Source organism: Micromesistius poutassou (assembly GCF_964030765.1).
Source record: "Micromesistius poutassou genome assembly, chromosome: 13".
Taxonomy (NCBI): Eukaryota; Metazoa; Chordata; class Actinopteri; order Gadiformes; family Gadidae; genus Micromesistius; species Micromesistius poutassou.
The window spans coordinates 13,696,007-13,721,052 of NC_140283.1; the positions used below are offsets into that span (position 1 = coordinate 13,696,007).

The 25,046-nt window shown below is 44.7% G+C and overlaps 3 protein-coding genes across 4 annotated transcripts in view; 2 read left to right on the forward strand and 1 right to left on the reverse strand.

Moving 5' to 3' along the window:
• Positions 1-629: 629 nt before the first annotated feature.
• tph2 (tryptophan hydroxylase 2 (tryptophan 5-monooxygenase)) lies at positions 630-6,993 on the forward strand (the record flags this gene model as incomplete). Its single annotated transcript, XM_084476995.1, has 11 exons — positions 630-800; positions 1,395-1,529; positions 2,286-2,469; positions 2,957-3,057; positions 3,535-3,602; positions 3,814-4,010; positions 4,431-4,566; positions 4,935-5,061; positions 5,237-5,332; positions 6,001-6,134; positions 6,693-6,993. 11 exons carry the CDS (start codon positions 630-632, stop codon positions 6,865-6,867), a joined length of 1,524 nt encoding a protein of 507 aa, XP_084333121.1. The 3' UTR covers positions 6,868-6,993.
• Positions 6,994-7,091: 98 nt separating this feature from the next.
• Positions 7,092-10,918, reverse strand: LOC311357113 (apoptosis facilitator Bcl-2-like protein 14). Of its 2 annotated transcripts, XM_084476996.1 has the most exons (6): positions 10,811-10,918; positions 10,399-10,585; positions 9,829-9,942; positions 8,684-8,742; positions 8,116-8,412; positions 7,101-7,700 (listed from the first exon to the last, which is right to left on the reverse strand). In XM_084476996.1, exons 2-6 carry the CDS (start codon positions 10,580-10,582, stop codon positions 7,638-7,640), a joined length of 717 nt encoding a protein of 238 aa, XP_084333122.1. In that variant the 5' UTR covers positions 10,583-10,585; positions 10,811-10,918; the 3' UTR covers positions 7,101-7,637. The 2 variants fall into 2 exon arrangements, with proteins under 2 accessions (XP_084333123.1, XP_084333122.1); XM_084476997.1 differs by lacking the exon at positions 9,829-9,942 and having other exon boundaries at positions 7,092-7,700.
• Positions 10,919-16,226: 5,308 nt separating this feature from the next.
• The window catches only part of cttnbp2 (cortactin binding protein 2), a 44,728-nt gene continuing 35,908 nt past the window's right edge, over positions 16,227-25,046 (forward strand). The window contains exons 1-2 of the mRNA XM_084477653.1: positions 16,227-16,471; positions 20,826-20,933. Coding sequence (XP_084333779.1) covers positions 16,391-16,471; positions 20,826-20,933 — 189 coding nt within the window. The 5' untranslated portion in view covers positions 16,227-16,390. The remainder of the gene's footprint in view (positions 16,472-20,825; positions 20,934-25,046) is intronic.

Below are 25,046 nucleotides of genomic sequence, written 5' to 3' on the forward strand. Positions count from 1 at the left end.
TGTGTCAAACCTTGTAAAAGGTTCTGAATGAGGCGTGTTTAAATATTGTCCAACGCCATCAACGCTGTGGTACAACAGAAAAAAGAGAAGGCAAAAACAATACCGGAGATAAATAAATCAAATTGGCAGTATAATTAATGTATCTGAGCAATCTATGCAACCGGTGAAAAGGAAAAAGTCAGTTCTGCTCCAATTGGTCTCAAATCCCACTTGCTTGAGATTATTTTTTGTTGTATTTTCAAGCACATGTTGTTGTTGATGTTGTAGGAAGACGTCAGTGTAGTGTGTGAGTAGACTACCGATGAAGTTAGCCTCCTGTCTATGCCAGTCGGGATTCCACATCAACAAACAAGAAAGAGCTGCATTAAAAACAATCCGATATGCCACACACACACACACACACACACACACACCATGAAGTCCCTCCCATCCTCCCGTCACACTATATAAGCAGACCTGGGGCGGCTGAGCGGTTGGTTATCTTAACAGAGAGTGTACACACACACACACACACACACACACACACACACACACACACAACCAGAGCCCTGTACCCCCCCAGTGGTCATTTTGAGGCCACGGTGACAGTGAGGCTGGAGCCCTGGTACTCGTACACCCACTGGTACCCCATGGCCTCGTCCCATGTGAAGAGGGACGTCCTGGAGCCAGTACCCAAGATGCAGCCGGCCATGATGATGTTCTCCAGCAAGTACTGGTCCCGCCGGGGGATGTCGCTGGACTCTGCCATGTTTGACCAGCACGGCCAGGGCCTGCCGCAACGCCACACAGGCGGCCAGATGGTGAGAGACGTACCCTCTTCTTCCTCCTGCACAGGACAGCACAGGGCGAGCCCATTTGGTTTGGGGGTTCATGGGACTTTTGTGGTTGCTTTTTGTTGCATGACATTTCAGACCGGTCTCTCGTGGAGAGAGGCTGCTTAATCCTAATGTAGTGTGAACTGGTCCTGAGGAGGGTAAGCATTGGGTACATTACCTGACTGCATCGGCTACATTACCTGACTCATTACCTGAACCTCATTGTTTTGAATGCAGAATTTGTTTGGTATATTTTTGATTGCGAGCAATGATCATTTTAACTAAATTGTGTTTTTTTTTTTTATAGATGTATTATTTATTATGAATTGATCATAATAGATGATAATATATTATGAAAATACAATCTAATGTACTATTCAATTTAATTTGTTTTAAATGGACACCTGTCTTGGTTTTACTCCACACACTCACAGAAATGGACAATATCAGCAATGTCAGGAAGTCCAAAGGGTTGATCTTCGTTGATTGTGCTCCTCCAGCTTAATTAAGTTGACTTAAAATACTGGGCAGGATTGGGATGGCTTCCAGCTGACAGTGGGAATGTTGTACTGTGTCTAGTCCCGGCGGTCCTCCTTCTGCCCCATCAATGAGCACCCAGAGAAGGAGAACGCAGAAGAGTCTGGCAAGACGGCCGTGGTGTTCTCCCTGAAGGACGAGGTGGGCTGCCTGGTCAAAGCTCTGCGCATCTTCCAGGTAGGTGTGTGTGTGCGAGAGACTCCCCACTGGGCACAGAGCTGCTCACAGATCCATATTGGATTTCTCCGTGAGCACCACATTCTCCCTGGGTGTTCGTTCTCATCTGGGGCAAACCTGTTCTCTGTTGTTGACTTTTCCTCTCATTTCCTGGTTCCTCACTATGCATTCACAACCTTTTTTTTTTTTTCCCTTTGTTTTACCTGTTGTTGTTCTACTTGTGTCATGTCATCGCCTGTTTTTTAATTTCCTTTCTTGTGTTATCTTCTTTTCTTATCTTATCTCTCCTCCTCCTCCTGCTCCCATTATATTCCTCTCATCTCCCCACCTCTCCTCCAATGCTTTCTCCTCCGCGCATCCTTTTCTCCACCTTGTATCTTACCCCTGCACCCCCTCCCCTTCTCTCCCCTCCCACGGTCTACTTTCTCCTCTCTCTCTCCTCTCTCCTCTCTCTCCCCATCCTTGCGTGCTCCAATCTCCTCCTCCTCCCCCGGTCCCCCTCCTATCTCCCCCTCTCTCCTCTCTCTCTCCATCCCTCTGTACTCCTATCTCCTCCTCCCCCGGTCCCCCTCCTATCTCCCCCTCTCTCCTCTCTCTCTCTCCATCCCTCTGTACTCCCATCTCCTCCTCCCCCGGCCCCCCATCCATCTCCCCCCTCTCTCTCTCCCCGTCCTTGTGTACTCCCATCTCCTCCTCCTACCCGGGGCCCTCCTCCCATCTCCTCCTCCCTCCTCTCCCCTCCCTCCCCCTGCACAGGAGAAGCATGTCAATCTGAACCACATTGAGTCCCGTAAGTCCAAGCGCCTGGCCCACGAGGTGGAGATCTATGCCGACTGCAGCTGCAGTAAGAAGGAGTTCAACGACCTCCTGCAGCACCTCAAGGACCACGTCAACATCCTCTCCTACAACACACCCGCCCACCTCTGGTCCACCGAGGCGGGTAGGCCCCTATCCAGATACACTGCCGGGTGCCTGGCTTACACGATGGGGGGGAAGTGGTTCTTGACAGCGGGTGGGATGGGAAGGATAACTCCTTTGGACATAGGAAGGCCTCAATGGCTAGCAAGGGTTGAGAAGCCCTGCAAAATACCCTTTAAACAGAGGCCCCGTCGTAGGGCAAGGCTAATTATGGGTCTGCTCCTTTTATGTACCAGGGCTCTGGGGTAGTAGACTAAAGGAGTGGAGATAACACACGTTGACTATGGACTATGTGCCCTGCTACATCAAAGGAGCAGACCCATGATTAGTGTTATTATGAGCGACACCTGTGTGATAATGCCTCTGTATATTTGCCTAAGAGATACTAAATTCGTTAAATAACGGGAATTATATTTCTACTTATGAATTAAAAATAAATTATAGGCCTACCTGTTTGCATTTGGCTGCTGGTCACATTACCATATTTCCCGCCCCACCTCTACTTCTAGACGACGAGGATGTTCCATGGTTTCCAATGAAGATCTGCGACCTGGATCAATGCTCGAAGAGAGTGCTGATGTACGGGTCCGAACTGGATGCCGATCATCCAGTAAGAAAACAAGGTTTTAGTCGTAGGCGGAATCCGGAAGAATCATGAATATTAATGAGGGGATAGCCAGAGATTATCCAATCACGTTGGTTTAAATCCCTGATCCAATCCAAAAAGTCTAAAATCCGTGACGTGACCGCAGGTTGGTAACTTAAATTATAATGTATATTAAACTAACGTTAGTCAAACGCATTTCTCTGATAGGGTTATGGTTAGGGTTAGGGGTAGGGGTAGGATTACAGTTAGGGTTAGGGTTAAGAGTCAGCGTGCTAGTTTGCCTGACAGGCTGCCTGTCCAATCCTAGCGCTTGAGGCCGGACTTCTTCCGGATTCCGCCTACGAAAAACAGTCACTCCCCGTAGATCAGCGCAGCTGAAAACCTCATCAGTCAATTAATCAGTGAAAATATGTACAATAGCTCATATCTTGTAGCCTATTGCATCCCCACTCCTTTACAGTTTTTCTGTCTACTCTCAAGGGCTTCAAGGACAATGTGTATCGCCAGCGGAGAAAATACTTTGTGGAGGTGGCGATGGATTATAAATCGTAAGATTTTTAACTGCATATGCTGTCTCATAGATCCATTTTGTTTTCGTCACATGTATATTTCTATAAAAATAATCTTGGCTTAATCAAGGCATTGTTTTTCATAGATGATTATATTGATGATTACCAAAATATCTGTAGGCCTAGTTGTAGTATCGGTGTCCTTTTAATTAGTATGTTGTTAATAATGTACTTCTTTGGCTCCCCCTAGCGGACAGCCTATCCCTCGCGTCGAATACACCCAAGAAGAGATCAAAACTTGGGGCGTCGTCTTCAGGGAACTCGGCAAACTATACCCCACCCATGCCTGTCGGGAATACCTCAAAAACCTCCCCCTCCTCACCAAGTTCTGTGGTTACAGAGAGGACAATATACCGCAGTTGGAAGACGTTTCTGTTTTTCTGAGAGGTATGGTCTACATTAACATGAAGGGATCCTAGACTGTCTAGGATGTCTGTCTGAGTGTTGGGTGCAGGGCCATGGGCAATTCAACAGTCAATGGGCCACATCTGGAAGTTGATCCATCAAATCTAGATGTGAGACTGTCAATATTTTGCACAGAATAAGCACATTTTGCGAATGATACGTTCTGCATATTGCTCTGCAAAGGTGGTGAGTGGTTGTTTTGGTCTGGGGCCCCTCCATGTTATTTTATGCCACTCCCCGGCCCTTACTTCTAAATGAGTTTGACACACCACTGATTTAAAAAACAATGAAACACATTGGCTGATTAGTGTATGTCCCTGTGTGGATCAAGTAGAGAGACATACAGACAGCGAATGCTGTGTGTATGCCAATGGATGATTTGTGTTGCTCTATGTGTTACAGAGAGGTCTGGCTTCACTGTGCGTCCCGTAGCTGGCTACCTCTCGCCCAGAGATTTCTTGGCAGGTCTGGCCTATCGAGTGTTTAACTGCACCCAGTATGTCCGCCACAGTGTGGATCCTCTCTACACACCTGAACCGTAGGTGCTCCACTACCACCATGTTTCTATTATCACTCTTAGGCCTGTGTCGCACTTACTATTGGCCTCTGGGAGCCATCCCTGCATGGGATCAACCAGAAATATGACTATGTGTTTAAACACTGGCTTGCCAAAAGAAATGCAGTGAATTGGTGTGGTGCTGTAGAACAGGGCATGGCTAAAAAGTGAACTGATCCACCAAGTGTTGAAATACGTCAAACTCAATTGACGATGGAAATGTTGATTTGAAAAGGTCAAAATTGAATTGAATGTAAACATGGTTTATGCAACCTTTTCGTCATTCCTATGAAGGCTTCTTGTGTCATGTCGAGTGTCTCGTTAGAACCAATCCCCTGTGCGGTTAACAGGGACACGTGTCACGAGCTTCTGGGCCACGTGCCACTCCTGGCCGATCCGAAGTTCGCCCAGTTCTCTCAGGAGATCGGACTGGCGTCCCTCGGAGCCTCTGATGAGGATGTACAGAAACTGGCCACGGTGAGTCTGACACCCAATGACCCAAGACTAACCAAACACTAGTACTTGTCTTTACTGTAAAGTAACGCTCTTAGGGAGGTTGTTCCAAAGCCTTTGTTTTAAACTGGACAATACATTAAAAAAAAAACATACCGATGCAAAGGGCTGACATGGTGTGATGGGTTTGCCTCCACAGTGTTATTTCTTCACCATTGAGTTTGGCCTGTGCAAGCAGGATGGACAGCTGAGAGCATATGGCGCCGGGTTACTCTCTTCTATAGGAGAACTGAGGGTGAGCACCAGTACGCTTGCGGACACACAGGAAGTACAGTCGACTCTGTTCAATGTAACTTCATAGTCAATCACAATGATAAACAAACAATCACAAACACATTGTCTTTGTTACAATTTATTTAACTGAAAGCTTTCGTGGGAATTAACATGAGCATAACAATGGGGAAGTTAATAATACACTTTTATGTTGTATGTCTTATAAGCTTCAGTCCTAATCTCTTGGGTCATCATACTTGGTCATAATATGGAGGAAGGCTACAGAACAGTGCAAGACATGCATATATGTGAATGTGTGTCTTAGGTCCACACTGTCCCGCCGTGAAATATGTGCAGTGAAATATGTGAATTGAGACTTGATACTACGAAACTGGGTCAACTGAGTGATAAAATGCCTGCTAAATGTTAGCAGGCCTTTTTGTAACTTGAGACTACGCTAAGAAGCTGGGTAAACTAATCTTTTTGATACATTTTGTCACAAAAATGTATTGAAGCAAGTTGCCATGATATTTGGAGTTTTCTCAGATTCTAATTTGATTAAATAAAAATAAGATACAGTGTACTTCACACCATGATTAGAATACTACACTACAAGTACACCACAACTATAAAAAGAGCTATTTCAGATGAGGAACTAACACTATGTGGGGTCCATCTTGTTTCCGGCAGCATGCTCTGTCTGACCAGGCCCGTGTGAAGATGTTTGACCCGCGTACCACCTGCAACCAGGAGTGCCTGATCACCACCTTCCAGGAGGTCTACTTTGTCTCCGAGAGCTTTGAGGAGGCCAAGGAGAAGATGAGGTAACCAAGCCGCTTGGTATATCTTTGTTAGGGTTATGATATCCAGGGACATTACATCAGCTACGCCTTGATTGCTGATGTTATAACATTTAACGTCACTTATGACGGTAAGTAGGCAACGGATACGAATAATGCTGTAGGATAAAGGGGCTGATTCGCCAGCAAACTCCATTCTAACTCCCTTAAACAAATAATAAATAATAGTGTAATAGTGTAGCGAATTGTATGGACATTTTATAGAATATTCTAAAGATTATAAGATTTCTGTTTTTGCCAATAGAGGTACAAATAAAATACTTCTGTTTGTAGGCCCTAGCTCTCTGTTAGTTTCAATATCATTTATATTTTCTGAGCTCTTTATAATTGTATGAAGTTGGTTGTTTAGTTATTTTCTACATCTCATTTGGATCTCATTTGGATCTCATGATCTCCTAAATTATTGACTAGCCCATAGTGTTATACCCTTCTGAGGTTCTTTTGGTTACGATTTTTTAAATATATATATATACACGTACTTGCGTTCCTCTGGGATTGCTCATATATTCTCGGCTTCCACAGGGAATTTGCCAAGACTATTAAAAGGCCTTTCTCGGTGTACTACAACCCTTACACCCAGAGCATCGACCTGCTCAAAGACACCCGGAGCATTGAGGACGTGGTCCAGGACCTCCGCAGTGACCTCACCACCGTGTGTGATGCTCTGGGCAAAATGAACACCTACTTGGGCATTTGAGCTCGTAGGTGTTCGGCTCTCTGCTGCCCCCTGTCTAGCTTTGTATGTATTGACCCCACACACTGCTTCTCCTGAAACAAATCTCCAGAAAAAGGTTTAGCTTGAGCTTTAATCTATTCTATGTTAAGACATGACCAGGATACACAGTAGTAAACTGCATACATGTTAAGAAATGTGTAATGGGTAATCGTAATAATCACATTCATCAGTAGACAGTATAATACCACAATTCTGTAGCTTGGACTTGTTGCTGTTGCTTGCTATCTGTCATTTCTATTTAAGTTCAATAATAAACCAAATCTATGTTCCATGCTTGGTACTTTTTCATGCAATATCACAAATTGACTACACAATGACAGTTACTTTGGGGCTGGAACGAGGCCCAAAATACTTTTACTAGAGGTGTGATAATAGATGTATCTCATGATGTTTATTATGGGCACTGTAATAGGGAATGTAATGAGCTGCCCCTTTTTTTCACCCTGCCCATCACACTTCTGTGATGAAGGCCTATTACATTCAAAAGAGCATATTAATTGATAAATCGCTAGAAAGTACTGATGTTTATTATTTGTAATACAAAATGTAAATTAATACAATGCACAACATTGATGCAAAACAATGTGGGTACAATTTTTCTAAAAACGAATAAACTAAAAGATTCTTGTTTAGACTAAAAAGTCTAAAACTAGTCTAAAAGAGTGCCCTCTACAATTACAAAAGGTCATGTTGTTATAAAGATTGAGTAGGAACAGAGAACATTGTTGCTCTCAGGACAGGTCTGTTGATGTCCAGTTGGGGCCACATGCTCCTTTAACCGTAAACACTTTTTCCTAAACAGGAGAGAAAGGGAGACGATGACAACCGGTTCACCTGTATGTAATCTTAGATAGATTGACTCCTAATTATGTTCTTAAGGGTTATCATGGTGAGCATTAACATCGAAGAATGATGTTCATTCCTTCAAGCCAATTTAATGGGAGGAGTCTGTTTTTCCTCCTGGCTGGTGACCATTATTACCATACACCCACTTGGCCAAGCTAGGCCATTTTTGACATTTCCCTGACAAGATATTCGGTAGGTGAGTAGCGGATATACCCCTCTGTAAATGTCTATCACTTTAACCTGCTAGTTAGAATCCTAGCCGGTCAGAATGTATCAAGTACTTATCATACAAACCCTGAAATTGTATTGATCCTGCAAATACTCCCTCTCTCCCCAATCACCACTCCCATCCCTCCAACTCACCCAGCCTCCGTGTTGCTGCACCCATTCAGAGTGGTGCTGGCGGAGGAAGTGACTGCCGAAGTTCAGCGCTCGCCTCTTAGGGATCTGGTCGATGGCCGACAGCCTGTGCGTCACCTCAAAGACCCAGGCGATCTGCTCCTTCCGCAGCCTCGTTTCAGAGGCCGAGGGGGCAGAGGAGGCGCCCGGTGCAGCCGAGCCCACCGGGCGGCCCCCCTGCAGTGCGGCCATCAACCTCTCAAACAGGGAGTAGCTGAGGGCTCCCTGGAGCTGCTGCTGCAGCACTTTGTTCTCCTTGATCTGCAGCAGGACAGAGAGAGCAGAGGAGCGGTGAGAAGAGAAGGAGAGGCGAGGAGTTGAGGAGAAGAGAGAAGGGGTGCTGCTATTGGTCTTTTGAATAACATCACGGCATTTTGTTTGTGTAAGTTGTTTGTGTGTCGATTCTTGATGATGTTTGTATTACTGCTGGCTGTGCAACAAATAGCCCCTCTGGGATTATAAAGGTAACCCTACCTTGCATGTGAGAACAGACAATTTAGCACAAAGATATACATATAAAAAACACACTCACCTTCTCATTTATGTCATCTCCTTCTTTTTTCAGCAACACCACGAGTTTCTCCACCAAATCTGCAAGAGACAAAGAAATGTTGTTATGATATATAGCTTGATAATAAATACAGTAATAAGTAACAAATAATAACAAATAATAAGTCCAGATTGAAACGAACATGGAGGAGAAAGCAATGTTTCAGCAGACAGCTGTCCGTTCACTTCAGGTCCATATCATTTCTCCGACACTTTGTGACCTCTGCGACCTCCAGCAGAGCAGCCAGAGGAGTCAGATTGGAGGTTTGATTGAAGATGCCGTTATGTGTGAATTTGGGCCCTCACACAAATTACACAAATTGGTGCATTGCGCTTATGAGGAATTACTCCATGCAATGAGATATCGACACCAAACTTTTTGGAGACCTGCTTTTGTGCAATCAGGGGCTGAACTATAGGTGTTATAAATCTGGATAAACAATAATAAGAATCCTAAATAGTGTTGGAGCCATTATGCTACTTTTGTTTTTTATTTATTTGGTGACATGCAGTTTTGTGTTTGTGCACTGGGTGGTCACCTGGCATGGCCAGGTGTGTGTAATATGGGGAAAGCAAGGTGTCAGCGACATTTGTTTGCTCTGTACGGAAACCTATTGAAAATGAATTAAGTTACCTGAAATGGACATCAAACCAACTTGAATATGTACTACGGTGATCATGCACCGACAACATCAATAAATGGATCACAGCACTCAAAGACATTGGAGGTATTGGACATTGATTATTGGCACCAAAGAACATGCATATGGCCGAGTTCTCCCACTTCGCACCACAACAGACCTGTAGAGCCGGTTAAAGGGCTCACAGATAGTTATCCACAGATACACTGTGAATACCTAACTATCTGTCGGGATCCTTTCCATAATGATACTACATAATCTGAGCCAGTCATAGTGACAAAAGCAAGCACTTGGAGGGGACATGCGTTGACTCTATTTGAATATTGGACCAATCTGAAAAATTGGAAAATAGGCTCCAGGTTGAAAAATCCAGAAGTTTTCCTTTAACTGTGTGAGACATCATTAAGACACACACACACACACACACACACACACACACACACACACACACACACACACACACACACACACACACACACACACACACCTTGTTGGTTCTCTGAACTAGAGTCTGCTTCAATCTTCAGATCACCTTCTTCAATTGGCACCACTGAGTCAGCAATATCAGCCAGACTTCCCACCACATTCATTAAAGAAAACCCTGAAGACAAACACATCAAAAAAATTCAGCACATCAGGATTTCCTGCTAGCAACTACTATTTTCATGCATCTCTTCAATATATATCGATTTTACAATGATTTACAATTGTATCAAACAGGACTGGGATGAGCAGGTTTATTCATGTTTTCCAGAACAGAGGTTCAAAAACAACCATGCTGGTTGACAGGCATCAACGGTATAGTAAAACAAATTGTGGCAATTATCAAAAGGAGAAAAAATCACATTTGAACAGAAGCCTTCAACGTCTGCAATGAAAAACATGGATTTTGCCGACGCAATATAAAGGGGGGATTTCCCTTGGCCTTCGTACTTATCCAGTGCGTCTATCTGCAAATTCATTCTCTCACTCACACACACACACACACACACACACACACACACACACACACACACACACACACACACACACACACACACAAAAGTTTAAGGCCTACCTGATTCAATTGATGATTGTTTAAAGCCCGTGCCTTTTGAATGCCGGCTAGGTCCTAGGCCTTGAGTGAAAGGTAAGGGAACGCCAGACCGATAGCGCTTCCCCCGCCGAGTGCAGTATTTTTCAAGCAGCAGAAACTCGTCACTCTTCTCCTCTTCCTCCATGGCATCTCTGCTTGTATCCATAATCTTCATATTGCAAGGTTATAACGGAAATAGTTGAATAGAAGAGAATAGAAAAGTATGTTTCCTTTAACATTTGTAGGCTACCTACTTTTGTTATATCATTGCTTACGGAACACACTCAGTTAAAGTAGACTTATTGGTAGGCCTATTTACTTATTTAAGTCATTAAAGATAGCAAAACTATAATAGCAATCATTATGCAGAAAATATGTTCTTCAAACGACTCACTTTTAGTTGTAGGCCTACTAGTCCCTGATGTCTGCAGTGCGGAAATGCTGCGGATCCATGTGAACGGTTGTGTTGGATCGCTTCACTGTTTTGACTCACTTGACTTGAACTTTCTCTTTCGATTGTGGTACGGTGTGTTTGGTGTCGCGGCCGCGGACACGTGGGCCAAACAACAGCTATATCCGGGCCAGTCGGCCTACCAGTGGGCGCATTTCTGCTTGCATGAAGCTTTTCAAACCTACTGGACTGTTGTGGTTTTATTTTAATTTATTTATTGTCCAAACCATAGATTAGAGATACAGATGGAAACGGGAATGTATGCGCCTATTGAGAATGATGTTATGCAAACATAATTAATTAGTTGATAAATTATTGCAGTAGGCATATCACTCATTCATTAAAAAAAAATTAATTTGTATTTTAATCTTTATATCGTTATATTTTTATTTCTTTACTCATTTTAGTCTATTATTGTTGTATTCATAGTTGTATCGTTTCCTTTCCCCTAGAGGGCACCCGTGTATTAGAAAATCCAAGTAGAATGACACGATGAATATTACAATGCAATATTACTCTTTCTCTTTCTCTACCTACCTACCTAACTATCCACCTATTTATCCATCTATCTATCAATGTATGTAGGTATGTATGTATCCATCCGTCTGTCTGTCTGTTTGTCTGTCTGTTGATCTATCTGTTTGCAAGCATTATATATTATAGACTTACAAATAGATAGATAATATATTAGATAGAAAGATAGAAATGTGTGTGTGTGTGTGTGTGTGTGTGTGTTGTGTGTGTGTGTGTGTGTGTGTGTGTGTGTGTGTGTGTGTGTGTGTGTGCGTGTGTGCGTGTGTGCGTGTGTGTGTGTGTGTGTGTGTGTGTGTGTGTGTTCTCTGGCTGTGGACTCCTTGTGCACCCAGACAAGCAATCCATTGTGACTTGATTTAGTTTGCAGAAAGACACCAAACTGGAGAAAACCGACGGATGTGCTCCAGAGTCCCCCCGAGTCCCCATTTTGTTCCATATATCTCTCTGTCTGTCCCCGAGGATTATTATTATCATTAGATTATTATTATCGTTTACAGTCACCTTAAAGGAAAACACCTTCGCACACCTTCACAGGACAATGCCATGCACTGTGACCTAGAATGGAGAATCCATTACAATTCCACTGTGCATTCACATTGGATCAGCTGAGTGAGTGTGCGGAAGCAGTGATGTCCGCCTCAGGAACACCACATCCAGTGTAACTACAGCTGTAAACACAGCCATATCTTTTCTTCATATTGTTCCCGCCGAGGCAGCCAAGCCTCTCTGACAGAGGCATGTCGAGAAAACTCCCTGTCATCCGATTCACATCTTTCAACCTGGGGACTGGACTACCGGCCTGAACTGTTAGCCGGGCTCCCGCTGTCATCCCTGGGACGAGTCAACACTTCAGAGGTGACATCCTCTTCACACAGAATGAATGGAAATGTCTCAGACTACTCACCAGTTTGTGTGACATTTGCTATAGATATTAGCTTTTTTTCCTTTCCTGTACCGTCAGCAACAGACAAAAATGTTGTGCCCTTGGGGAAAGTAAAGTCTGTATGTTCCCGTAGATATTCTATTGTATTCCATTCTTTGTGTTTTTTATTACTTTATTTACATGTGTACCTAGTAAAGAACCCATGTGCCCTTTGACCTTACATCATGTTCATTCTTTTCGTTTCATATTACTATATTTATATATGAACCGTGTATATATTCCTGGACCACTGGAGACTCCAGTGGTCATAGTGATGGCTGATGCTCTGGTACTGGGTTCTAGCATTGTCATTTTGCCCACTTCTCTATCCGATGTACCGGTGGTGGAGTGGCCCACTCAAGTGTTACTAGTACGGGTAGTACTATGGCTCCTGACAGAATGTGCTGGAAAGAGAAAGCAGCTCCGCACAACGGCTCAGTCATCGAGTTCCTGGATGACTCATGTTGTGAAAGCGGAGGTTGGAGATGCAGCTTCCGAACGAGAGCGCTGTTCTCTCTCCCTCCCTCTCTCCTTTTCTGTGCACCAGGGTCATCCCAGACTCAAGGTTCTCCTGGCCGGCGCAGACAGGGACGAGGGGAAATACACAGGGGAGAAGTTGGTGAAGGGCGGCATTAGCTCAGGGGGTAGAGCGGGTTGGCTGGTAACCGCAAGGTTGCTGGTTCGATCCCCGGCTCCTCCTAGCTGAGTGTCGAGGTGTCCCTGAGCAAGGCACTTAACCCTAACTGCTCCTGACGAGCTGGCTGTCGCCTTGCATGGCTGACGCCGCCGTCGGTGTGTGAATGTGTGTATGAATGGGTGAATGTCAGGCAATATTGTAAAGCGCTTTGGGTGGCCACTGGTTACAAAAAATGCGCTATACAAATGCAGTCCATTTACCAAGTTAATGAGTGATAAACACACACACACCACTACCCAGGCACACATGCACGTAGGAATGCAAGCATGCACACGCTCACACACGCATGCACATGCACACACACATACAATCATATGAACTCATACATGCCTGCATACACACACACAAGCAAAATGCAGGCATGCATAGTACATAGAGCAACGTTCGAGAGATGTCCTTTAGATTGGGAAAACACAATACCTTGGATGCTTTTCAACAGCAGCTGCTGAAGGCAGAAGGGTCTGTCTTTAACCATGGTTGAAATTGGGGCTGCACTTATACATTATAATGAAGAGTGATCGTATAGCTACAGTACATGCTACCTGCACATTGGTACTTAATACTGTCAGCCTTTAGCTAAATCAACATAGACAGACCGATGGATAGCTAGACAGACATACAGGCAGACAGATAGACAGATAAACAGATAGATAGATAGATAGATAAATAAATACATATGTATATATATACTGTATATCTATATACTGGTATATATATATCTATATCTATATAGATATAGATAGATATAGATCTATATCTATATAGATATAGATATAGATAGACAGATAGATACATACATAGAGAGATAGATAGCTATATCTAACCCCTTGGGGCTTATCCGACTGCAATGTGTGGCAGTTTCAGACTCTCTCTCCCTCTCCCTCTCCCAGAATCGCTGTCTACCCGGCCCTGAGGCGTTCTTTCTCTTGAAGCTGGGTCCAGAATCTGAGATCTGACACCCGGGTGTGTCTTTGTAATGTTCTCTCTCTCTCTCTTCTTGAACGAGTCTGCTTCACCGGCCACAACACTGGACCCAGTGATGCCGGACTTGGACCCTTCCTCTGACAGGAAGAGAAATGCTGCCCCCCACCCCCCCCCCCCCCCACCCCTCCTCCTCCTCCTCCTCCATTTTCTTCACAACCCAAAGAAAATGCCGAAGTCAATGGGAGCCAATGTGAGCCTGCCGAAGGATTGATTGCATGTAAGATCCTGGACGAACAAACCTTTCTCCCCCGCTCTTCGGTTATCCATGTCTGGGAGATGACTGGTTTAACTGCAGTCCCCTTTATAGCTGGCCAATAGTACCATCATTGTGTGCTGTTAGCTACTATATCTTGAACTGGCCATGAACCCAGTATTTACATTAGCAACCTTGCCACACCAGCGGTTGCTGAAACATCATTACAATGAGGTTGCACTGATGTTTCAGCACCGCAAAATAAAAATTCTGCAGATCAGCTGGCAGGAATCCCCCTGAGAAGGACCGGCTTGTGACGGTTGATTTAGTCGCCAGTCGAGAAAAAAAAAAGATGTTAACAGATTTACATCCGCTTAATAAGATGGCTCAGCTGTTAGGCAGTTGAGGATAGATCATGTGAGCCTCCAGGCTTTTAGCATTCACATGCGCCATGTGGTGTGATGCATCATACTGCTACCAAGTGGCCTAATGTCATTTCACTGGCTGATTACAAGATCCTTGCTGACTAGGACCTCTTTGTTAAGTCTTTGGCCTCCCTCTTTGAGTGATCAGTCCAATTACACCAGACATGATTAGCTCAGTTTGGCAGATGCACTGTATTTCATCTGGATGAGTGGGCCAGAACAGTGGTATACTGCTTCTCAGCAGGTTCTGTGCAGACACTCATAGTCACATTGATTATTGGCTATAACCCTGGCGGTCATTAGCCCCGCTGCAATCGTTTATATGGAGCCTCTTTGCTTAGCACCAACGAAGCAATCAAAGCAATTTCCAGATTTTTACAGATTATTTGTAAGTGTATTTATGAACAACCAGAGTTTTAAAATGTTTAAAGCTCTTGCATTATCACACCGTTACACGGATACATGCACTTAAACCCTGCTCAGTTAGATCATGTAGCTTTCTGAACCAGTGGTCACTGTATAAACGCACACCACTCCTTCCCAGTGAAACAATAGTCTTCTCATGTCACAAGGGGTTTTTCTTTACTTGACAAAATGTAGGACTCATTTTCTTTATAGTAGATCCTACTTCGTAGAAAATCTCCACCTAAGGTCATTTGAAAATCGAAAAGGGCCGGCACCTCGACATTTATAAAACGATGACTGATGCAGGCACTTTATAATTATTAGAATGAGTCAGCCTGTATGACAACACAGGGGGCTGCAGGGGAACAAGTTTGAATCTGTAACCGACTATCTCTGGGCCAATCTGTGTCAATTCGAAAGCATCTCTAACGTTAGGTTGTGTTAGGACAGGCCTATGTGTGTAGTAGATCCTTTTCCATCAAAATGAAGAATTGCTGACTGTCTTCTCCATAAACATGTGTTGTTCTGAAAGTGGTAACATCATAATAAGCTAACCACTGTTTCAAACCACAGACCGGGTTGAATGTGTTTCAATCGTATATGGAAACATAGCTTTGCTGTCATCGCCAATAGTGGATTATGTCCTAGCAATGGTTAACCCAAATAGCAACTAAATATATCCATTGCCCTGGTATCCACTAATCCTTAATGACATACATCATGGGAGAGAGCGAGCTGGGTTCTCTGTAGTACTCCACTAAACAAATTAAGCAAATAGAAGGCTATCTTAGTTGTTATATGTAATCACAATGGACTATTTCCTTCTGGATATGATTTAAAGTTGTTGACTATAGACATGTAGGCCTATTCATGTATGAAGATGTCCGCTTGTAAATGCCACGATAAATAGGCTCGTTTTCAGGGGGATGGTTAAAAGGTGGGCTGAGTAACAGACAAAAATAGGATGGAGCTATGGCCCTGGCAGCTCGTCTCGACAAATGCCGTTGTCACTCAGTTGCTGTACACCTCCTTTGGGTTAGGGAGAGAGCACTGGGGGTGGGGGTGTGTGTGTGTGTGTGTGTGTGTGTGTGTGTGTGGGAGGTGGGGGGATCGCCTCTGGATACGCCTCTGGATACGCCTCGGACCCCGCCTACTCACCAACAACATCTCTTAGCCAGAACAACCTGTGAGGCCCGCTCTACTGGCTTCCATGTAGTCTACAATCAGCTCCTTCTCTTTGTAATGGGCGACCGCGGCCGTGGGTGACTCGCTCTCAGCAGCGCAATAGTTAACCATCACCGAATGCGCGGTTCTATGTTGCGTGTGTGGTGTCCTCACTCAAGCAGACCGCGACAGTACGAAGATGGCGTCGGAGGGAGCAAGCGGGGAGCAACCTCCTTCAATACAAACGCTGGCGACCACGGCGATGGGAAGTGTGGACGCGGTGAGACATTGTCGTGTGTGTCCGTGCGTGTGTGTGTGTGTGTGTAGGCCTACTGTGCATGCGTGAGAGAGATAATAAAATACAATCGCTTGTCAGGGCTGTAGATCACCCTGATGTAGAGATACGCCAGGAGAACAGGAGCTAATAGCGCGCATCTGTTTCCCAGAAGCGCGTCGGCTTGCGAGGCGACGAGCAGCCGCCGACATAATCCTGGAGGAACAATGTGTGGCGATATGGAAATGTGGGAAACAGAGGTTTACAACCAGCCAAGATGACATGCGGTGCTTCTGTAACCCGGTGGTTGTTTTAGGGGTCCTATTGTTAAATCCGTTCTCTGATATCTCTCAGATCGGATGTGTTCTTGTGCTGTGTGTGTCGGCGGACCGCCGAAGCGTAGCCCCCCGTATCAATACAAGCGTTAGCCCGGGACCGCCGCGGTGGCCGCCGTCGGACGACCTGCTTATATTTTAATCATAAAACGTGTATATATTTACTTTTTGTTTCGATGTGTCCATCTGCTTCAGAGAGACATAGGAAGACTAATCCATCACCAAAGATGGTTAGGATTGAGTATGGATTGAGTATGTTTTCCTCACAATATCAAATTATAGAATATTTGCCCCATTACTATTATATGGCTCTAGAATAGTCTGAAATATGGACTGGCTGTTTATGTCCCGTATTTTGCAATGACCCTCGTTATGTGTCCTGTGTAACGGGTTGTAATGTGTAATATGGTTAGGCTACCATTAGAACGTCTTCGTTTTTTTGTGCCCAGCAGACATGTAGATCACAATCGAATCCAGCAAACGCGGACTATGTGAACACTAATCGGGATTGAGATTGTTCTGTTCACACACAGTTAGTTATGCTAGACATTTCTGCAGGTTGCAACATATGTGCCAGGAGGACACCAGCTTGCCACCCCTCTGGGCAAATTAATCAATCTGTTGCCCCGCCGCCGGGAGTGGGGTGTAGGGGGGTTTGAACAGGCCAAATCCTTCCATGTCCATTGCAATGGGCCTAGTTTAATTATCCGTGCAAAACTGGCAACACCCTGCTAGCCTCTTAACCATAGTGAACCACACGGTGTCTTGATTCCCGTAATGCAGGCCTCATATTAACATTAATTTGGTCAAGTTTTCCAAATCTAGAAAAGTAGACCAGGCTACATATGGTGTTCAGGCGAGGTATGCTCAGCTGAAAAGACCAGGGTAACATTTTAGTTCCAGAGATGGTTTGAGGTGGGCCGCGATAGATTGAGACATTCAATGGGCCAGCCTATGGAGAGGGTGTGTGTGTGTTTGTGTTGGGAGACAATATTGATTGATTGATGGGGTGGGGGTAGGGGCAGTCAGAGCCAGGGTATGGTTGGATGAGGGTAGTGTGAGCAGTAGGGTAAAACGGAGGGGGTGGTCTTTTCACCGGACACCTTTCTAAATTGGTCTTAATTTCAGTGACTCAGCGGGCATTGCGGGGAGTACTGTGACAGCTCAGTGTCCTACTGAGCACGCTCGGTGCTCTTTCCCTGCCAGGCAGAGTTTGTGTTTAGCGATTTGCTTTAATGCTAACAGGTGCTGTGCAGCCACCGAGCTACAAGCTACTTCTTGGCCTTCTGCTCCTCATTTCACCAGCCATGCCTTGCCAGTCACTGCTTAATGAAGCTCTTTGCTCTTTGCAACACCTCCTATTGATTCCTACGGGAACATGTGCGAGTCGAGAGGAGGGCGATCTCTTGCCCAAATAACTGGGTGACCTCTCAACTTAGTCCGCCCTTAGAGGGGTCAATGGGTTAAAGGTCAATACCCACTGCGTAGCTCAGTTCTCCATGGCTCTCCTTCACAAACCAGACAGCCTGGGATTTAAACAGTACTGGGGAGGTCATTTGGTGACCATTCAAGTATAATTCATTATTATATTGAAAAGATAAATTGCAATATGACAAGTCATTCAGTGGATTTTTTGGTTTTATATCAAACTGTTAATTTTGGTCTGAAAATAGCATCACTTGAATGTAAATCAGTCTTTATTAACAGAAATATAGCAACTCGCTGTATACCTTCTAGTAAATACAGTCAAAACACTTTTGACCTGGAGGGGCGTTGGAGGACTGCAGGCGGTGCCCTGGCCCTTGTGATTTAATTTGGGGTTGTGGGACACTCTGCCAAGTGGTGTATATGGGGCTAATGGAGCCCATAGGAGAATAGAGACTAGCCTTTTCCTACCTTTTTTTTGTAACTTTGTAACTTCATCGCTTTGCCATATTTTGAGCGTCTGTTTATGTGTGTCTGGTATGGCTTGTGTGTCGTTATCACACATTGACGCCATGTTCACATGACCGGACAGAAGGGATTGGGTACTGAGAATCTAGATTCTCCGCTGTGCTTCTCTGTAAGGCCTATACGGTGAAATGGTTTCTGGGAACAGGCTGTGAAAATCGATTGGTCGGCCTTGAGTCTATGAATCTGTCCTTGAAACTCGTTTCTCAGATTTGACGTACGTTGATTTTGAGTTTTATCTCAATGATATTGGACTGTAAATGAAGCATTCTTAACTCACATTTTTACTTGAAAAATCTTCCCATGGGGGTAGCTTGATTTATCGTCAGTCATTTTTACATGTGATCCTATTCAATTTCACACTATTCATACAAAAACATCACAAAACCACAATTAATCTTCATGAAGTCTCTCTCCATTTAAGGGAGCCCATCTCCCAGGACTGTATTAACCACTCTCTCCTGGTCTTACGATGGATCACTCTCCACAAGACACATTTGGCTCAGGGTTGCTCCAGCGAGGTCCTTAAAGATGGAAGTCTTCAAGATGGATCAGCCTATGGGTTCATAAATCAGAAGTCCATCTGTACAGGCAACTGATCATCTGCAGTTGAAGGTTGACGTATATATGAGAGAGAGAGAGAGAGAGAGAGAGAGAGAGAGAGAGAGAGAGAGAGAGAGAGAGAGAGAGAGAGAGAGAGAGAGAGAGAGAGAGAGAGAGAGAGAGAGAGAGAGAGAGAGAGAGAGAGAGAGAGAGAGAGAGAGAGAGAGAGAGAGAGAGAGAGAGAGAGAGAGAGATTTTCTCTCCTCTCCCTTTTGTTGAATTGCTGCTTTCTAGGTTTTACTGAACAATCTATCCGACAGGCGTCCCAGTCCCAGATATTACACAAGAAGAATAAGGATGGCTGTCTCCAAGTTATTGCAGCAGATGGTATTGAGGAATGGCCTCAAGAAACGAATGTGTCACCAAGCTCTACTGTTAACATCTGACTAGTGTGGGGTTTTGGGACATGCTGTGAACCTCCAGTCCCTTCTCCCACTCCCATTTAACTTTTTTCAACAGTCCATGTAAGAATTTCACCATATTCCTCGTCTCTATGCGTTGAACGAACACAATGGCGTTTACTGTTTATGAACACGACATTCCGACACTGGCTCTCGGAATGCCGACCAACTAGCTTCAGTCGCAATGTCTGGGAATGTGACAGAAAGGATGCAAGATGGAATCCTGAAAACGAGCTGCACCCTTTATGTTTTGTTTAGCAATATAGATCCTAATTTATAAATCAGATGGTGTTGATGGAAGTTGGCCTTTCCTGCAATGTACAATGCAAACTAGAGAAAGAGATACAGATTTTTTTTCTCAGATGCAAAAAACGTTTAATTTACAAATGGCGCTGTGGAAAGTGGTCTGGTCAATCCCAATTACTCATCTGCAGTGGCTTGCCCTGCAGCTTCTGCTAGCCAAAACTGAGCCTAATGACCTGGCTAAATGTGGACTAATTGGAGAAAATAAGCCTCAAGGTAGAATGAGACCCGTTGCCGCATGGTTTTTGATTGTTGGACTTAATGGGACCAGTTTTTCCTCTGTTTGAAACTGAGGATTGTTTACACACATTTGGTTTAGATGTTCCTTATGTCTCACCTTTGGGTTAAAGGAGCATTAAACATTTGAGTCAAAAGTCAATTTGCATGTATAGCCATCCAGTGTGGGTTAAGCATCATTTAGTGCTTAACCCAAGCTTGGTGAACATTTGCTTTTCTTGATGGGTCTTGTTGAATACTCAACTACAACTAGATCCATTTTGCTAGAGCAATGCTGAGATGTCCAAGGACACTGAGATTCAGACTTAACATGGTGGCAAATCACAGGTTTTTAGATTTAGTAACTGAACTGTTATATCCCATACTGTAGGCCCCTCCTTTTGCAGACTTGCTGTTGACCTTTTCCGTTTACCTCAATGTCGTCTACCACAATGTAACCCGCCATTTTGTTTACAATGATGTTGTGCGTTATTTACCACCCCCGTATACCATCATGTTATCTCGGCTATAACGTGTCTTGTGTTCTTTCAGAAATGTGAGTTCAACATGGATAGTCTGAGCAAACCAGAGCTCCTGACTTTGCTGAGCATCATGGAGGGAGAGCTGGAAGCGCGGGACCTCGTCATTGAGACCCTAAGGGTGAGTCCGACATCTCTGTCTCTGTCTCTGTGTGTGTCTCTCTCTCTCTCGTTGTATCTCGCTCTGTCATGCACTCATCTAGTGGTCTCACAAATACAGCAAACATACTTGGTATAAAATGGAGAAGCACACAACCATTTGAAATGGAAAGTGTCACAGTGTTCCCCGCTAATTCTTGCCAACTCATCCATGGATGTTTTCCCCCATAGTGCTGGCTATACGAAGCAGAAAGCCTTTGTGCATATGTGAAAGGTAGACTGGCCACTAAGAATGTAGTGTGTACCAGAAAGGGGGATCTTGACCTGGTTTTAAATGAAGTATAGCATGGTGACGGAGAACAGATGGGGTTTTTGTCCAAACGGAGAATGGTGCTAAGTGGTGGATGTGAGGGATAACACTCGGTGTCTGAACCCTGAGTTTCCCCTCAGATAAGCAGCCTCTCGGATTACCTTTGTTAAATCACAGCTGGGCGACAGAGTGACAAGCCACTGAGAAAATAGCCGGCCTCCGTAGTGGCTTTAAGGTCCTGTGGTGGAAATCCACTTTTTGTTGCCTATATCAATATTTACTACTACTGTACTAGATCACTTTTGCACATGGTTGCCATTATGTTCTCCATGTCACTGATTAAACAAACCATGGCAAACAGACAAAGCTGTTGTAGAATGGTGTGACGTACCAGTCAACGAGACGCTGAAATGGTATTGTTTGAGGTGTGCTCATCTTCACTCGGCTTATTTGCTTCCCTTCCCAACTCTAACCGATACAAACTGGAGGTTCAAAATGTAAGTGCGTCTGTCCATCCCATGCCTCTCTTACTCTTTTCCTTCTGGCTTACTTGCTTCAGATGTTGCTTGTCCTCCACAGGGGCAAGGATGACGTGCTATTTCTGAACATGCTCTTATACAATCTCTCCGTCTCTCGCTCTCTCTCTCTCTCTCTGGGGCAGGGCTGTATTCAGGTCATGATTAACAGCGTATTTTGCCACTGCTCCCATTTCGATGCTGCCCTTCTAAACCTTCGTTTATGCCATCTCCTGGGCTGTTCTTCAGGGGCCACTGAGGCGGGCACCGGAGCGTTGACTCAGTGATGTCATCGGGGCTGGGACCAGGTGTCCTTTTGGAGCACCACAGTGCCTTCCTTTGTATTAATAATTCACCTTGTTTCAACTGCCTGTGGTGAAATTAGCAATCCCCTTTCCGCAAGGGCAATGTTTGTCCTTGCCCCGGCCACTACTCTCTCACTCTCTCTCTGTTCTACTCCGGTGCCTGGCCAAGTTTCTACCCGTCTCTTATCCTCTTCTGCCCTGTCTCAGTCAATTTCCTCTGCGATGGGTCTGGTGCTCCCTCTCCTCTCCGCACCCCTCTCTCTTGTGGACTTCCTACCTGCCGTCAACTCCATGCAAACATGCAATAGCCCTTTTTTTATTGGTCAGACATAAGGCTCAACAGACGATATTTTCAGACAAATGATGTGTTTAAAAAAAAGAATAATAAGCGCAAAGATGGATGATATATGAAGGAAAACCGAAAAAGACAAAGCCACCGAAAACCAGATGGAGAGAGGGCGAGGTGGTAATCTTTTGGACAAAGAATGGCGCACGAGAAGGGATTAACCCCAACAATCTTTCTTTTTCAAAAAATCTCTGATAAAAGAGACTTCACGTGGACACCAGCTGCATGCATATTCAATGTCCTCTATTAACTCAGCATCGAGGCCTTGTGCTACTCCTATTATACCCCGCTTGTACATTTTCTTTTTCAAGCCCTGAATCCTGGGGGAAGGATGATAACTTGCTTATAGACCTTCAATGGGACTGCATATACATGGCGGGGAAACCACGCTTGCGTCACTTCTCTAGCAATACGCCAGTGGGACTCCCTCACCTGAAACGTTTTGTCAGCTAACAGTTGTGGGCCAAATTCAGAATTTGACTTCAATGGCTTTACCAAACACAAAGCACACATGCACGTAGTCACATTATTAGTGTTTGGCCTATTGACCTGCGAATGCCCTTACCATGGCAGTAGTAGGGCTTTACCTATTAAGAGATACATATTAGTCAAAACAGTAGTAAAAGAAACGGAAATCAATTGTAACTCATTTTGAAGGCAAGGCCTGATCCCTGCCAATACCGCCGCCAGGCTTAATCCTGGTGCCGTTTCACTGCTCCCACAATGGCTTCGCCAAGCCTCAGCCTCTCCTGGCGTGCCACGATTGTGCGAGGCCTTTGGGGCATTAATAAGAGGCTTTGGTATCGGCGTTGATTAATTAGCGTTGTGGCTAAAGCTGGCTAAGCTACCGTATCGGTTTTCACAGAACGGCAGGTTGTAGAAACACAACAGATCATGTGGTCAGCTGTATTGGGAACCGAGCCGTACACTACTCTTTGTCACTTAGGTTCAGTATCTTGCTCTGAAATGGTTTCTTAACTCTGGCCTTCAGTACAATAACCCTGGGCGACGATCACTGTTTTGTCAGCCATCACTACCTATTCAGTAGTGCAAATAACCCATTGAAACCTGGAAAATTATTTCTCAGCTCAGTGGTTAATCTGTTGGTGGCCTACGGAGAACATGTCAATATTCAATATTCTGGTCCTGACCAATGTACCGCATTGGACGAGCAAAGGTCACGTGAACCTCTGACGAGGCCTGCGATTGGCTGTTCCAGAGATGGATTCTCTCTCACTCACACACACACACACACACACACACACACACACACACACACACACACACACACACACACACACACACACACACACACACACACACACACACACACACACACACACACACACACACACACACACACACGGCCAGAGCCAAGAACGCTTCTCCTCCACCATGTTACAGTAGCCAGCTATTTAAGGCATGCACTGTTGCTGGGCCTCCCCATCACTCTGACCGTGCACTTAGTCACTCACTCCCTCTCCCTCGCTTTTCCTCTCTCGCTCACTTTCATTCCCTCTCCTGAGTCCTGATTTTCTTTCTGGTTCACTCTCTCTCATTCTCCCTTCAAGTCTTGATGTCTCTCGCTCTCGGTTGCTCGCTCACGCTTGCTCACTCTCGCTTGCTCGCTCTCGCTTGCTCTTATTCTTGCTTGTTTCTCCCACGCTTACTGTATTGATATTTTAAGTATTAATAATAAATTTTAGCCCTAAGTCTTTATTCACACAAAGTATTTTTAAGAGTCGATTCACAAACACAATAAGAACGAGGAGGACTTGACTCAAGCCTTTGGCCAGTACGATAATGCTGTACATTTTATTGTGTAATAGTTGGTCATGGATTGATTGACTCAAAAAAGGTCTATGGTTCTATTCTATGGTGCATAGAGGAACAGACATTTAAACTCGAAATTGTATCCATTCATATTTTATAGCGACGTATGTATCTTAGACTGAGGTTGCTCCTCTTGCTCTCTCTCTCTCGCTCTCGCTCTCTCGCTCTCACTCTCGCTCTCTCTTTATAATGTCTGTATCTCTTGGCATCTCCGTAACCCAGTCTGAGGCTCCAGCTTAGTCTTTCAGCACCGCAGTTTATCGGAAAAGCCAAAAGATGGGGTTTTAATTTGGTCAGTAATAATGGATGCACTCTCCCGGAGCTGACACAGGAGCGCAGAGATGCCCTGATGCTAAGAGACCCTGCCGACGCCTTCCTCAATTACATTAACCCCCTGATCTATTATCCAGACTTCCTGGCAACAGTGACGACCCCTACACTCTGACACGACGATCAACAGGGAAACAACGGCTGGGCTGAAGATCACTCTTTTGTTTACTCCCTAGTTGGAAGTACTGCGAAAAAACCTGAACCAAACAGGCCTGTGTAAACGTCTGCCTTGTATGCACCTGGATTATGTTTCTGTGGAAAAATTGCTTTGGGTGACCTCAAGTCAATCCAAGTCCACTGAATCCAAATGACGTGCATTGGTGCCCTGCTGAATAGGGGGTCATGTAGGTCTGCACTTCTACTGTTTCATTTGAAGAGCAGTGGGCATGGCAGAAGTAATAAGCATGCAGAGGACTTGGGAGTCTTTGAGAATATCATAATAGCTCTCTCTGTCTCGCTCTAGTCGTTTTTTATGGTAAAATGGCAGCATTGTTTT